The sequence below is a fragment of the Sporothrix brasiliensis genome (genome assembly GCF_000820605.1).
Source record: "Sporothrix brasiliensis 5110 chromosome Unknown Cont19, whole genome shotgun sequence".
Lineage (NCBI taxonomy): Eukaryota > Fungi > Ascomycota > Sordariomycetes > Ophiostomatales > Ophiostomataceae > Sporothrix > Sporothrix brasiliensis.
Window position 1 is genome coordinate 2059245 of NW_024467138.1, and position 13304 is coordinate 2072548.

Genomic DNA, 13304 nt, shown 5'->3' on the forward strand with positions numbered 1-13304 from the left:
TGTGGCCAGAGTCGGCGGAGAGCTCGCCGCAGGGAACGCCAGGGTGGGCGGTGGCGGAGCGGCACAGTCTCAGTCACAATATCCTGTATTTTCGTCCGGTCCTGTCACGAGTGAGACCATCAGGAGGCGTGTCTATGGTGTCACAAGAACTGTGCTTGCTGCACACTGATGTGCGACTTTGGTTATTGTGTTGTTTGTAAGTGGGCACGTTGTTGTGGTGGGGCGACCGTCCCAAGTCTATCTTACCGTGTGCGATTTTGGGGAAGGAGCCCACCATACACAGCCCTGCCTGCCTACCCACGTCAGCGCTGAAAAGGAGCGCCAACGGCACTATACATTAGCGCTAAAGACCCACCCTACAGCGGAATGGGCCAAACTCCGCTAATCAGCAAAGGCATGCATTGTGTCGCCTGGATGACCGTCGATTGCTGGAACACGGTAATACATCTTGAGGCAGGCATACAATTCTGTGCATACCGTCAATTGACTAGTATACTCGTTCTTACTGCTGCTACGTCTGGTACATCGACTTAGCACCTGCCGAGACCGACACTCCCGGAGCGGCCGCTCTGCCCGCAAGAACCTTGGTAAAGATTCGCTCCAGCTTGGGAACAACAACCTCCCGGTTCTGGTAGATCTGGTAGTGGAAGACCATCCGGTTGCCCAGCATCCGGAGGCCCTCGGCCTCCGCCTGCTTCGATATGTCGTCATAGCCAAGGCCCGACGCCTCCAGGTCCACCCACATCATGTTCGTGTCCACCGGGTAGAGCAGCTTGCCGCCCCGGTCCGTCCACAGCTTGCTCATCTCCTTGGCCAGCGTGTGCGTGTGCCGCAACAGGCCGCCCTCGCCGTTGGGGCCCGTGCCAAACGTCTCGTCGACGGCGACGCGCGCCGGCGCGGCAATCACGCCGGCCTGGCGCAGGCCGCCGCCAATGGACTTGCGGATCCACGTCGCGTGGCGGATGTCGTCGGCCGAGCCAAGCAGCACGCTGCCAATGGGCGCGCCCAGGCCCTTGGAAAAGCACAGCGTCACCGTGTCGAAGCACGCCGCAAAGTCGACCAGGCTGCCCGCGCCGGATGCCGCGGCCTCCCAGAGCCGCGCGCCGTCGCAGTGCATCTTGATGCCGTGGGCCCGCGCCCACTCGGCGATGCGACGCACCTCGGCAAGGGGCATCAGCACGCCGTTGATGGTGTTCTCGAGGCTGATGACGCGCGTGGTGCAGTCGTGCACGTCGGTGCCTGTGACGGCGTTGGCCTGCACATCCTCGAGCGTCAGGTAGATGCCGTTCTTGGGAACGACCGTGTGGACCATGGCGCCCGTCAGCGACGACACACCGCCTGCTTCGTACTTGAAAATGTGCGACTCGCGGTCGCACAGCACCGAATACGGCGGCTGCTTCAGGAGCGTGCGCAGCGCCACCTGGTTGCCCATCGTGCCCGACAGCACCAGCAGGCCGGCCTCCTTGCCGGCCAGCTTGGCGCAGTGCTTTTCGAGGTCGATGGTAGTCGTGTCCTCGCGGAACACGTCGTCCAGCAGCGTGCAGTTCTGGATCGCCGCCAGCATGTTCGCTGTGGGCGTTGTCATCACGTCGCCTAAAGAGATAAGAAAATCGACGTCAGACGAGTTATACAATATATGTATATATATTACTATGCATGTCGTGCTGTACGGCACCAAGGGATACCTACTTCGCAAGTCAAAGCTGCCCGCGCCGGCGCTGCCGACCCATCTTGTCTCGGGCTGTGCGGCCATGTTGGACTGCTGTCGTCGGTTCGGCGAAGTGTGAAAGAGTCGGCGGTTCGTAGTATCTGAAGGGTGTTAGTTATCCCGGTGGTCCTACTTAGGCAAGACACACGATAGAAGAGTAGCTCCGTTGCCGGCCTATTATATACGAATGTGCGTCTGCAGACCCAAGACGCACGAAATCAGTTGGATTCCATAAACCGTTATGGTAAACTCACCGAGGCCGGACCTTAACTTTTTCTGGCAGGATTCGCGTTGTGCTGCTTGCCGTCGTGCCGCCGGCACAGATGCTGGAACAAGAGCCGCCCGTCAGTTGTCGTCCACTCTCGTATGATTCACAATGGCTCATAGCTTTCAGGCCGCGCGAGGGCGAGGATGCAGCAAACGAACGGGGCTATGGCACACAACGTACCCGAAAACCGGCCTGTTACAAGACTCGTTTGCCAGCTGGCAGGCGCCTTCCACCTGCCAAGGCCGCGAACTACCGGTGTTCGAGTCATCGGGAAGGAGGGGTGCGGAGTTGTGGGAGCGTTAATTGGCAAGAACGACACAAGACACCGGTCCTAGGCGATGGTGAAATCATGGAAACGGAAACCGCATCTGCGGGATTGGTCGCGCGTTCAAAGTATTGCCTTCCAAATCAAGCAAACGCACATGCACCTTGGCTGGGCAAGAAGTGGGGGGGCGCGCCGGGCATAACGGGGAAAGAGCTGTGGGGAACGCAACGGGATCGCGACACAACTACCACTTTCTTTCAACTATACAACGTCCCTTCGTCTGCGGCGATAACATAACCGTACATGCACTGGCGCCGTGCGATCCCCATATCCTGCAAAGGCTTCCGAAGAAATCATAGCTTAGTCACGGAGGAGTTCTCGAGACACAACGGCAGGACAAGACAGAGCGAGCTTCAAACATCTTGAACGTCACCAACGGCAACATTCAAAGTGCTGTCAACGTGCGTCTGCGAGGCAGCAATTCCGTGTCGCCTGTCTCGTTTGGAAGCATGTCTCGGTTAAAGAGCGCGGGTGCAACACAATCCACGACGTGTAGAGTTTAGAGCAACATTGCGCTTTCCTGAGCGTATCTTGCTAATAAATGACGACCCTTGTTCCAACCCGCACTTGCCACTTTTAACTCTGTGTGTCCTTATCGCTGTCGTTCCTGCCGTTACTTGATACTCAGTAATTAGCCCCCTAAATCCTACATAGCCACTCGTTTCTGCCGTTGGCTCTTTCCCTCTCTTCACATGCTGGTGCCACAGGCTTTTCTGCTTACTACTATATTTTGCACGCGACTTTTTCTACAAGGAAGGCATGGCGTGCTACACCCTGTGCCGCCGTGGTGGCTGCTTCCAATTATGTATTTTTACGCCGATCTGGTCTTGGTGGTCCTTTTCTCTCTATCCCTGAGCGAAAGCATCCAGCTGTTCTCTCAAAACCATCACGATGCACTGGACCCTTTGCACGAGTTTCCGTCGATTCTATCCTTCTTTTTCGCGCCTTTCGACCCCCATTCTCCACCCCTCGTAATTCGACACACGCAACCGCGCCCGCTTTTTTATGGTTGCGTCCAAAAGCTTGGCAGTAAGACCAAACACCACAAAGCGCGCTGTGCCGAAAGAAGCTCAACTCAACGTGGCAATTTGGGGTTGATTTGGAGTCGCTGACTGCCTATTGGGGCCGAGCGCGACGAGTGCCAAGGGACTGGGGCAGTGTTAAAGACAATAACCTAGGAACGGACACAGGCGATGCGCCGTCTGATGCCTGCTCCTTTCGGCCCTGCTCGAGCCGTGAGAACCTTCGTCATTGTCCTGGCCGGATTCATCGTGACCTGGTGCCTGTGGAGCAGTGATGCCGGTCCTGGTGTCTACGACCTGGGGCCAGCGGGCAATGGAGGCAGCGACACTGGCAGCTTAGCCGCCGTAGAGGCCGTCTGTAAGGCACATGGCTGGCGACCGTTTGTCTCCCGGCCTGTCCACGGTTCCCCAGGACGACCGCGCAGAATTTACGATTTGTGCATGGTCAACGCCGAGCTGGACTGGCTCGAGATCCGCCTCAACACCACGTTCCATGAGGTTGACTACTTTGTCATTGTCGAGGGCGCCAAGACGTTTACAGGGCTCGACAAGCCACTGACCATCCGCGACAACTGGGGCCGCTTCGCGCCCTACCACCAAAAGATGCTCTACCACGAGCTGCAGTACCCAGCCAACTTCAATCCACAGCGCGCTTGGGACCGCGAGGACCTGCAACGCAATGCCATGTTCTTACAGGTCCTGGGTCCTGGTGCCACGGTGGCGAGCCGCGATACGAGGTTTGACCACAGCACACCCGGCGGCGGCACGCCAGTCGATGCCCTCCCGGGTCAGCACGATGTTCTCGTGGTCGCCGACGTCGACGAAATCCCTCGCCCCGAGACGCTGCGCGCCCTTCGCCTCTGCCAGTTCCCGCGCCGTCTGACGCTGCGGAGCCAGTTCTACTACTACAGCTTCCAGTTCCGCCACCAGGGCCCCGAGTGGCCGCATCCACAGGCCACCTTTTACGACGGGCCCGGCAATACCGTACTGCCCGTCAACTTGCGCAACGGCGACGGCCGCCGTGGCGGTGACGCCACGAGCATGCTCGGCCGCGTGTTTCAGCTGATTTTTTCACCCTTTACTGCCTTGGCGCGCTACCGGGACACGGCCGACATGCCCAACGCCGGTTGGCACTGTTCGTCGTGCTACGCCACCATGGGTGAGCTCATGCACAAGCTCGAGAGCGTGTCGCACGTGTGGATGAACCACGAGTTCTTCCGCAACCGCGAGCGCGCCGCGCACCATGTGCGCCTCGGCCTGGACCTGTGGGACCGTAAGTCCGAGGTATACGACCGCATTGCGAACAACACAGACGTGCCCAGCTTCTTGCTGGAGCAGCCCGACCGCTACCGCTACCTGATGAACCGCGACGGCGAGTCGGCCGGCTTCGCCGACTACCCGCCATAAAACGGTGTATGATAGAATACAGTACAGGCGTTTCACGGGTTTATTGATATCCTGTTTTCGCTGTAGGATAATGTTGGCGGATGGATTACACGATGTATACGAAGAGCTCCTGGCAATGGACACGGCGTTTCGGGTTGGTGTGAAGGTGGTTATGGCACGAATTGCGCGGTTTGGTTACCGTTTGTACGAAAGATCCAGGATAGAATTAATGTTATCAAAATTAGATGCAAAACCAACCTCTCTTTGTGAGGATAACCCAAAAAGCAACCGTGAGATCCCAAACAAAAGTGAACAATTCGAAGAAATTCGACAAAAAAATCCCCCTCCCCCCCCCCGCCCCCCCCCAAAAAAAAGATTCAAACACAAAGGAGAGGACGTCAAAATGAAAAGAGAAAGAGACCAGAGCAAACGTAAAAAGGCAGAAAGGAAGAAAACATTGTTAGAAAAATGGGATACAAACTGACAACCACAATCACTCCATGCATCACCGTACCGTCGCAAAGTCGTGGTCCTCAATTGTTGGAGCACCGATGGTCAGGTCTTTTGGCGAAACCGTGACAGGCGCCGCCATGGTAGGCGCAGCACCGATAAAGGAGTGCACCGCACAAGCCTTCTCCTCGATGGCCATCACGGGGTCCACCACCCGCTGCACCACACTCTCAAAGGCCTCGCGCTCCATGACCGCGCCAAAGTACAGACACCGCACGACGCCGACGAACTCGCGCTTGAGGGCGTTGAGGATGTCGACGCGCAGCAGGATGGACAGCGGGTAGCGAGCCGCGAGCTCGAACCAGGCCTGCACGGGCGCCAGCTCCATCTCGGAGATGGGGTTGAGCGAGACGGCAAGGCCATACAGTGTCTGCAGCGTGACGTCGGGTGCCTGCCAGGTAAGGCCTTGCGAGGCTCGGTGCGCCGCCATGTGGTTGGCGGTCGACGCCGGGTTCTCCGGGTCCGTGTTGGTGATGAAGGCTGTCATGTCCTTGGCGGACGTCTCGATGGACGAAAAGACATCCGAGGGTGCTTCACGCAGGAACAGGTTTGTGGCCATCAAGGCGTGACCAGTGTCGGCACAGATCTCGGCATCGGGTTCGTGGAACTGGTGACCAGCATGACCCCAGCAGACGTGTTCCAGCCTAGGGATGGTTAGCATTTTGTGCTATACAACCAATATCAACGCAACTGAAGAGACTTACGCAAGAACAAAGTTGACGACTTGGTGCGTTTGGGCAACCGTCAGGTTCGGCAGAATGTAGGTCGTTGCAGAGAATTGACTTGGGCCACGTCCAGCAAGAGTCGTACTGTCGAAAGGCGCAGCAGCAAGATCCGTGTAAAAGTTGGGCGTGAAGCCGGGGTCAAGTGGCGACACTGCTGCAATAGGCGCTTCTGGGAAGCCGCTGCTGTTCTTGTCCGTGAGCGATGGATCGAATTCAGGCGTCGCCGTCGCTGCACAGCTAGCTTTAGGGTCAAAGGGCGAGATCTGGTAGACCGGGTTGCCGATGGCTTCGTCCATGACGATGCTGACGGTGATGTCGTCGAGGTCGATGCCGTCAAAAATTGACGTGGGACTATCTATGTTCGAAGAGGGTTCGAGACCGCTGCTGACGGTGCCGCCGGGCGAGGTAGCGGTCGTGCTCGGGAAGGCCGACCCATCGGTCGACGAGATCGACAAGGGCGACAAGGATGCGGCCACGTTGTCAACGCTGTTAGTGGCTGCTGCTGCTGTAGATTCTGCAGGCAATTGCACAGGCGGTGCCGGGGTGATGGAAAGTTGCGGCACACCCGTCATGATTGTATCGATTCCTCTTCCTCCTCCAGCGCCGCCGCCAACGCCCTCCGGTGCGACGCCCACCATTCCACCTCCGGCATTGACAACGCCACGGTCGTTCCTGATCATGTGGACCACGCCGAGCTGGACGCGGATGGCTTCGTTGTCCTTCTGGATGGTGCGCATGTCCTGCTCAGCAGCAGAGATCAGGTCACGCAGCATGTCAATGTCGAGCTCTAGTTGGCGCATGTAGTCTGCCTTTCGCTTTCGGTGTTGGATCTGGGCGCGTCGGACTTGCGCCCGCCGAATCTGAGCCTTTTCTTTGGCGGTGCGCTGCTGAGGTCCACTTCCTCCCCCATGTACAGAATCTGTGTTTTCTGCTCCGCCCGAAGACGTGCCACCTTCTTCACCTTGTGCTCGTGACGCTTCTTCCGCGCCACCTCCACCGCCACAACTGCGGCCACTAGAACTACTGCGACCACCATTTTGGTTATTGTTATCGTCGCCGGGTGTTTTGGTGTCCTTCGTGTTGCCGGTGCGTTTCTTTGCGCGGGACTTGCTGATGCGAGGTACTGTAAGTTGATTGCTGGTGTTAGTCTTGCTGGGTGAGACCAACTGTTGTTGAGCTTGTTGGCTTTGTTGGGATGCTTGATAAATCATGTCGAAAAAGGAAAGGAAGTAAAAAACAGACGAGAAAAAGGCAGTGTCCAGCCGTCTTAAATACCAAGACGCAGGCAAAAAAAATAAGGTACGATAGTATGGGACTATATGGGATAGTAAAAGATCATTGAACGAAGAGACGGCGAGGTTGATCAACACGGAAAGACAACAACAGCGCTACAAAGCCAAGACGAAAAGGGAAGCCACAACCACGTAGCGAGACTGTGTGACATGAACGATGACAAAAGGCCTGTTGCTAGAAGGGCATAGGGAGAAATGTAAGGACGACCGAAGGAATAGGAAGCGGAAATGTAGGGGGACGCAAGACGGTAAGAAGAACGTGCAGAAGAGGCCTAGCACTGCCACGATGCCGCAGGGTACGCTTCCATATATGCCCCTGTGGTTTTATGATTCCATCCTTCAATCCAACTGAGACTTTGCAAACTTGGACGCATCCTGGCGTCAGACGTCCCAAAATGGAAAGAAAATGAAATCAATATTACAGAAAACAGACAAGGTATAAAAAAGCATGCAAATACCACAAATCAACCAAAAAAACACGGTAGAAGTAGAAGACAAACGCCAACCCATCTCCAGAGAGCCGTGCTCCGCAGACTGGCTGTCCAACTCAGGTCGCTGGAATACACTTGTAAACTTGGCCCAGCATATCTGCCAGTCGTTTGGGGCCATTCGGGATCGTTCGTGGTCCATACTGGCCATATGGTCATATATTGCTCCCTTCCTGTAATAATTCCACACAGAGAGCTTTAGCCTGGAATCTTGCTATTACTGCTTCTGCGGTCGTGGCATCTGTAACTCCTCACAACTCTGAACAGGTGTGTTCTTTGTGCTTGATGGTTCCACGATGCCTCCTTGCTGCCCAATTTGAATTTGTCTGCTCCGTTTTGGAGTGGTCAACCTCCGTTGTTAAGCTTGACTCCTTCCAGCCTCCGTCTAGTACAAGGCGTTTGGTGTCGCCCGAACATTGCTTCTTCTATGCAGGCCGCGCCCATCTTAGCCAAATGCGGAAACTGAGCGGTCCTGTGCATGTCGCGGAAGCTGCTGATAGAGACCACACGGCTCAGTTTCGCGTACATATATCAACAACAAGAAATGAATGCCTCGTCTTTACCAGATGGCAAACACAGACCGAGGTTTGAACAGGGCAGACAGGGCAGAAGATGATAAAGAGTCCACTTGGCTCAGCAAGGGTAAGGTCTCCTCCTGATCAGTTCATAGCATTTCCCAATGCCATGCAGGTTCGCAGCCCACAATTGGCCATGGAGAGATCCCTGTGCATCATTGCCTGTCCAGGCCGCGTGACACACATGCAGGAGGCCAGGCTAGCCAAGATAAGATTCGAAATTCGTCATAACAAATCGCATGGAATGTACCCATGGTAACTTATAAACCGGTCTCCACCACCCACTCTCCGAGATGTATTCAAATCACGGCGTTGTAGTGGTTTAGCTCAACCCACTTGGGAGCATAAAAAGGGCGGGATGCTGTCCGGCAAACTTTGCTTGGGGTAGGGGTGGATAGCTGTGGCTCTACCTCGTGATTTGAATTCTCGATTTCGGAGAGTCTTCCCTCGTCCTCTTTTCTTGTCTTGGAAGAGAGTTCCGTTCGTTAAGGAGGTGCCGGGTCAATGGCAGTGAAGTTCAGTGGGTAAGGTGCGCGTAGGGCAGCCGGTGCTTGGTCCGGAATGGGCAATGACAAATCCTTTGAAATCTTTTGCGAGTCCGGTACACCACGGGAAGAGGCAACAGGGGAAGACGGGGAAATAGCAAAAAAAGAAAATGCAGCTAGAAGGGGGCCGGTAAGAAAAGGCGGGAAGAATCAGAGACTAGCATCGTCCATGTTGACCACATATCGTGCAATGCGGAGCAATCACAGTCCCTGCCACCACTCGGAAGGCAAGAGGGCCGGACGCAACCAAAAGAGAGAAATGTCCAACAGAGACAAGAAACAATTTTCCCGTTCCATCAATGAACACCTGCTCTGAACTGTTTTCTGCAACTTCTTCCGTATTCAGCTGAACACGGAGCTGTCCCGAGCTGTTCAGAGCTGCTAAGAGCTAACAGAGGCCAGCTAGATGCAGATCCGTGTCCAGCGCCGTCTAATTGACGGGATACATACAAAACATACACGACCGACAAACAAAGCAGTAGATGACGCAGGCAACAGACAAAACCGGTGCAATAAGGGATAAAAAGAGTCACGTATTCTCAACCTACCGATAGGCACAAAAACCACCTGTTTCGTAGCCGTCGCGGCGTCCTTAGTACGTTTCCAAAACGACGAAAACGACGGCCGTGCTGGAGGCGCTGAAGGTGATGACGGAGATGAATCCATATTAGGAGCACGGGCTTGGAATATCGTTACGGTGATGGATATGCGTATGGGTACGGGTTGAACGATACTATGACCGTGTAGCTGGGCACAAAGGGGCGTGTGTATGCGTATGTTGTCTTGTGCTCCCGAGAACGGCCAGAAACGAGAGCCTGGCAAGACGGAGGAACCGAGACGTTCGTCGTGACGTGAGAAGGGTGGACGGGGGCGCCAATCACTTCGTTTGGGGAAAGAGGAGGTTGATTGAGCGAGATGCGCGACAAACCGATGAGGAAACACTGTTTTCGGCTGTCAGTGATTTTGTCTGTATTTTTGACTCCTTCTCCCTCGCTTTGCCTCAGTCTTTGCTGTAGATATTTGGAATCATTGTTTGCTGTGGACGAATGAGGGGTCCCGTAAAAAAAGAGGAGGCTAACAGCCCCATGCTCCGCCTTCCTTTCAAACTTGAAGGGCGACGCCGCACCGCCGGGCAGGGCTGGGGCACTCTGTCCTTTGTTGTCTGAGCAAGTTGTTGAAGGATCGCTAAATCGTCCGTTAGTGTTCTCTCCGTTTTTTTGTGGGATGTCGGAATGAAAGTGTTTGGAATTGTAGTTTCCGCTTTGGGAAGCGTGGCGACGAACGAAGAAAGAAGCTACCAATGCACTTCCTGTATACATCCCCATGCGGGAAGGAGCGATGCAAGCTGGCAACTTCCCTACCCAGCGCGTTGATGTTCAATTTCGCAATTCAAACCATCATCGCACTTTCCGACCATCGTCACATTTCTCCCCAAAAAAAATCCATTGTAATCACGTGCTGAGTTAACCCAGCCGGTTAGTCATCGACACTGATGGCAGTTAATTGCTCGTAGACGCGTGTTTTCGTTCGCCAGCGAAAAACAAGAATCTTACGCATGTTTATCTACTCCGTCGTATGATGTCGAGCATATCGACCGACGCGTTTACGGGGTGAAAATTTTGCCACTGCCAGATTCCATTAATCAACGATTCTTACGACGGACAAATGTGTTTACAGCCACCTTTTCTCCGCAACAACGCATAGAGGAAAACAAATGTTAAGCCATGAAATATCGTTTCATTCGTAATGTCGCTCAGATACTATAAAAGCAAATAAAATGGACAAAAAGATCAGAGCAGGAAAGCCCACACAAAGACGCCAAATTCCACTTTTAGGGAGCCGCCATATGTGCCCAACAAGGAAAAGAGGAAGCCAAATAAACCCACAAGTGCTCCAATGCTAGATAGATGATGACAAGACACAAAGGACAAGGAATTTCAACGGCCCCAAGGCCCACCACGCTGGCCCTGCTCATAACCGGTCGTCGCCGTCTTCGTCGTAGCTGTCCGAGTCGCTCTCGCCGTCGTCGCTGTCGCCGCCACCGCCCAACCCGGAAATCGGTGTCCACGAGACGTAGTCGCCCTCAAGCCACCGCTTGCTGATGGGCAGGTTGTAGGGGTCAAAGGGGAAGTTGCCCTCGAGCTGCAGCCATTTCTCGTCCTCCACCGTGTAGCCCGCGTCTTCGCGCAGGGCATCGCCATGGCCGTAGCGGCCCGACGCAAACGATGACAGGTGGATGCTCTTGTTACTTTCGATCCTAGGGAAAACGTACATGAGATGCAGAGAGTGGGCCAGCTTGGCGAACTCCGCCACAATGGGCGGCGAGCACACCATCAGTGGGTTGAAGGTCGAGTAGATGATGTTGCTCAGTGCATGCTTGAGGCCAGACATCCATTCGAGCTCCTTGCCGACAAATGATGCCGGGTCCTCTGGATCTACCAGATCATCCGGGTAGGCGTCCACCAGGTCGCGCCAGCGGAAGCAGAAAATGTACAGCAGTGCCTGCACCCATGAGTACAGCTCCTGGAAGCGGCGGAGATCAGGCCCGCCGCAAGTGGCCACGTGACGCCGGCGATAGGACTCGATGCGATGGCAGAGAATGCTCGCCACGCTGCGCACAGTGTCGCGCGGGACCCGTGCGGCCCGGGCCACGTAGCTGCTGAGGTAAGCAGCGGCGGATTGCCGGACGGCCGCGGGGCGGTTGGACTCGAAGCCCAGGTTCAGCAGCGTGCCGGTGAACATGTCCTGCAGCGCCAGGCTCTTTTGACTGAAGTGGAAGACCAGGAACTGGGTGTGGCGCGAACTGGGCACCGTAAGCACAAAGTTGGCAAAGTCGGACAGCATGTCCTCCATACATCTGTGGGCCGCCGCCGAGTCGGGATCCTCAAAGACAGGGGTGAAGAGCGCAAACAGGCGGTCGAGCGTCGAGTCAAGTTTCTCCACCAGCCGTGTGGACTTGTCGACGCGTGCCAGCTCTTCGTTGTAGTCCGGGTCGCCAAACTGGGGGATATCGGTCTCGTCGGCTTCCGAGTCGGAGTCGAACTCGTCGCGATCCGCGCGGAGGTCGTCGTCCTCGTCAACGTCGGAGTCGGAGTCGTCGCTATCATCTCGCTCGTCGTCCAGGCGGCGGGCCGTGACGGCATCTCTCTCGGCGTTTTTCCGGGCAAGCTCGAGAACGACCTTGGCAGCCAGGTCATCGTCCATGTCAGATAGGTCCAGTTGGAACTCTGTGTCGATCTTGACGAGCTGCGATGTGATGGTCTCAAGAATCTCGAGCCCGATGGTCGGAGCATATTCGCGCAACCGCAACAAGTTGTCGATGTAGTACATGTGAATACTCTTGGACTCGGCGGGGAAGGGAAACTTCTGGGCCACGAGCTTGGACACGAGCATCCGAGCAGCCGGGAACAGCCGCAGCATGTATTTGAGGCCAAAGTGCAGTCTCTTCTGAGTGGTCTCGCGGGAGACGGGAGGAAAGTCGGGAACGGTCCAAGACGAGGCGCTGGGTTCCTTGAAGCGGTCGACAATCATTTCGAGAACCGGTCGGAGGTAGGCACCTTGGGCACTGACGAGGGCAGCCAAGACTAGAACATTGTTAGACCCATCGATGCAGACGGTAGCACGGTAGGGATGCAAGACCAGCAAAGCAAACAAAACATACATTGAACATAGGCTCTGAAGAACTTGTCGTCGCGGCCAATCCAGGAGCACGCAAGCATCTTGCGCACCAGATTGATGCACGACTTGTTCAGTAACGGTGCAGACGCAGTAAGAGCCACCACGTACAGCACAAGCTCGTCGGGCGGCACCATATTGCCCTCGCCCTCGTCGTCGTCGGCACTTCCGTGGCGGTGGCTTTGCCGTGGATCGCGGTACGCCTCAGTGTCGTGGGAGAACACATCGACGAGCTCAATAAAGTCCTGGTCGTCATGGCCAGGACGACCAGCAAGAAGGTGGCTTTCGAGTGCCCGCCGTACCAGCAGCTTGGTTTCTTCGAGTGTGCGACGGCCGACCTCCGTGGTGATGTTCAGGTTCATGTCGAAGTGCACTGTCTTCTGCCGCTTCACCATTGCGGGCGTGCCAGTCCCTGCATCATTGTCGTCGCCGGTGGCATCACTCTCCTCTCCATTTCGTATTAATTCGGCCTTGACCTCGGCGTCTGTGATCCTCTTCTTCATCTGCATCTCGCTGCTTTGGCTTTGGCCATTATCTTCTTCCTCAACATCGCTCTCCTCGTCGCTGTCGTCGGCCGCCAGACGACGCTTCTTGTCGGCGCTGTGCTGGCCATCGTTGTCGTAGCGGTCGTCCATTTTCCGCTTCAACGTATTTTGGCTGTACTCCAGCGACCGAGCAGACGATTCGCGCAGGATGGACTTGACCGGAAATGGGACCGCACCGACCTTCGGCGATACAAGCCGGGTCACCGAAGGTCGGGCGGCCAGTATCGGCGTCGATGTCAT

General features: G+C 55.6%; 4 protein-coding genes across 4 annotated transcripts; 1 reads left to right on the forward strand and 3 right to left on the reverse strand.

Moving 5' to 3' along the window:
• Positions 1–511: 511 nt before the first annotated feature.
• Positions 512–1753, reverse strand: SPBR_00698 (threonineeeee aldolase; the record flags this gene model as incomplete). The annotated part of the gene is made up of 2 exons (XM_040759017.1): positions 512–1593; positions 1690–1753. The coding sequence occupies 2 exons, from the start codon at positions 1751–1753 to the stop codon at positions 512–514; spliced, it is 1146 nt and encodes a 381-aa protein (XP_040618387.1).
• A 1741-nt stretch (positions 1754–3494) lies between these two features.
• On the forward strand, positions 3495–4730 carry SPBR_00705 (beta-1,4-mannosyl-glycoprotein beta-1,4-N-acetylglucosaminyltransferase; the record flags this gene model as incomplete). Its single annotated transcript, XM_040759024.1, has 1 exon — positions 3495–4730. The coding sequence occupies one exon, from the start codon at positions 3495–3497 to the stop codon at positions 4728–4730; it is 1236 nt and encodes a 411-aa protein (XP_040618388.1).
• A 484-nt stretch (positions 4731–5214) lies between these two features.
• Positions 5215–6980, reverse strand: SPBR_00437 (uncharacterized protein; the record flags this gene model as incomplete). The annotated part of the gene is made up of 3 exons (XM_040758756.1): positions 5215–5863; positions 5924–6828; positions 6897–6980. 3 exons carry the CDS (start codon positions 6978–6980, stop codon positions 5215–5217), a joined length of 1638 nt encoding a protein of 545 aa, XP_040618389.1.
• A 3835-nt stretch (positions 6981–10815) lies between these two features.
• Positions 10816–13304, reverse strand: SPBR_00225 (RNA polymerase I-specific transcription initiation factor RRN3; the record flags this gene model as incomplete). Its single annotated transcript, XM_040758544.1, has 2 exons — positions 10816–12409; positions 12529–13304. 2 exons carry the CDS (start codon positions 13302–13304, stop codon positions 10816–10818), a joined length of 2370 nt encoding a protein of 789 aa, XP_040618390.1.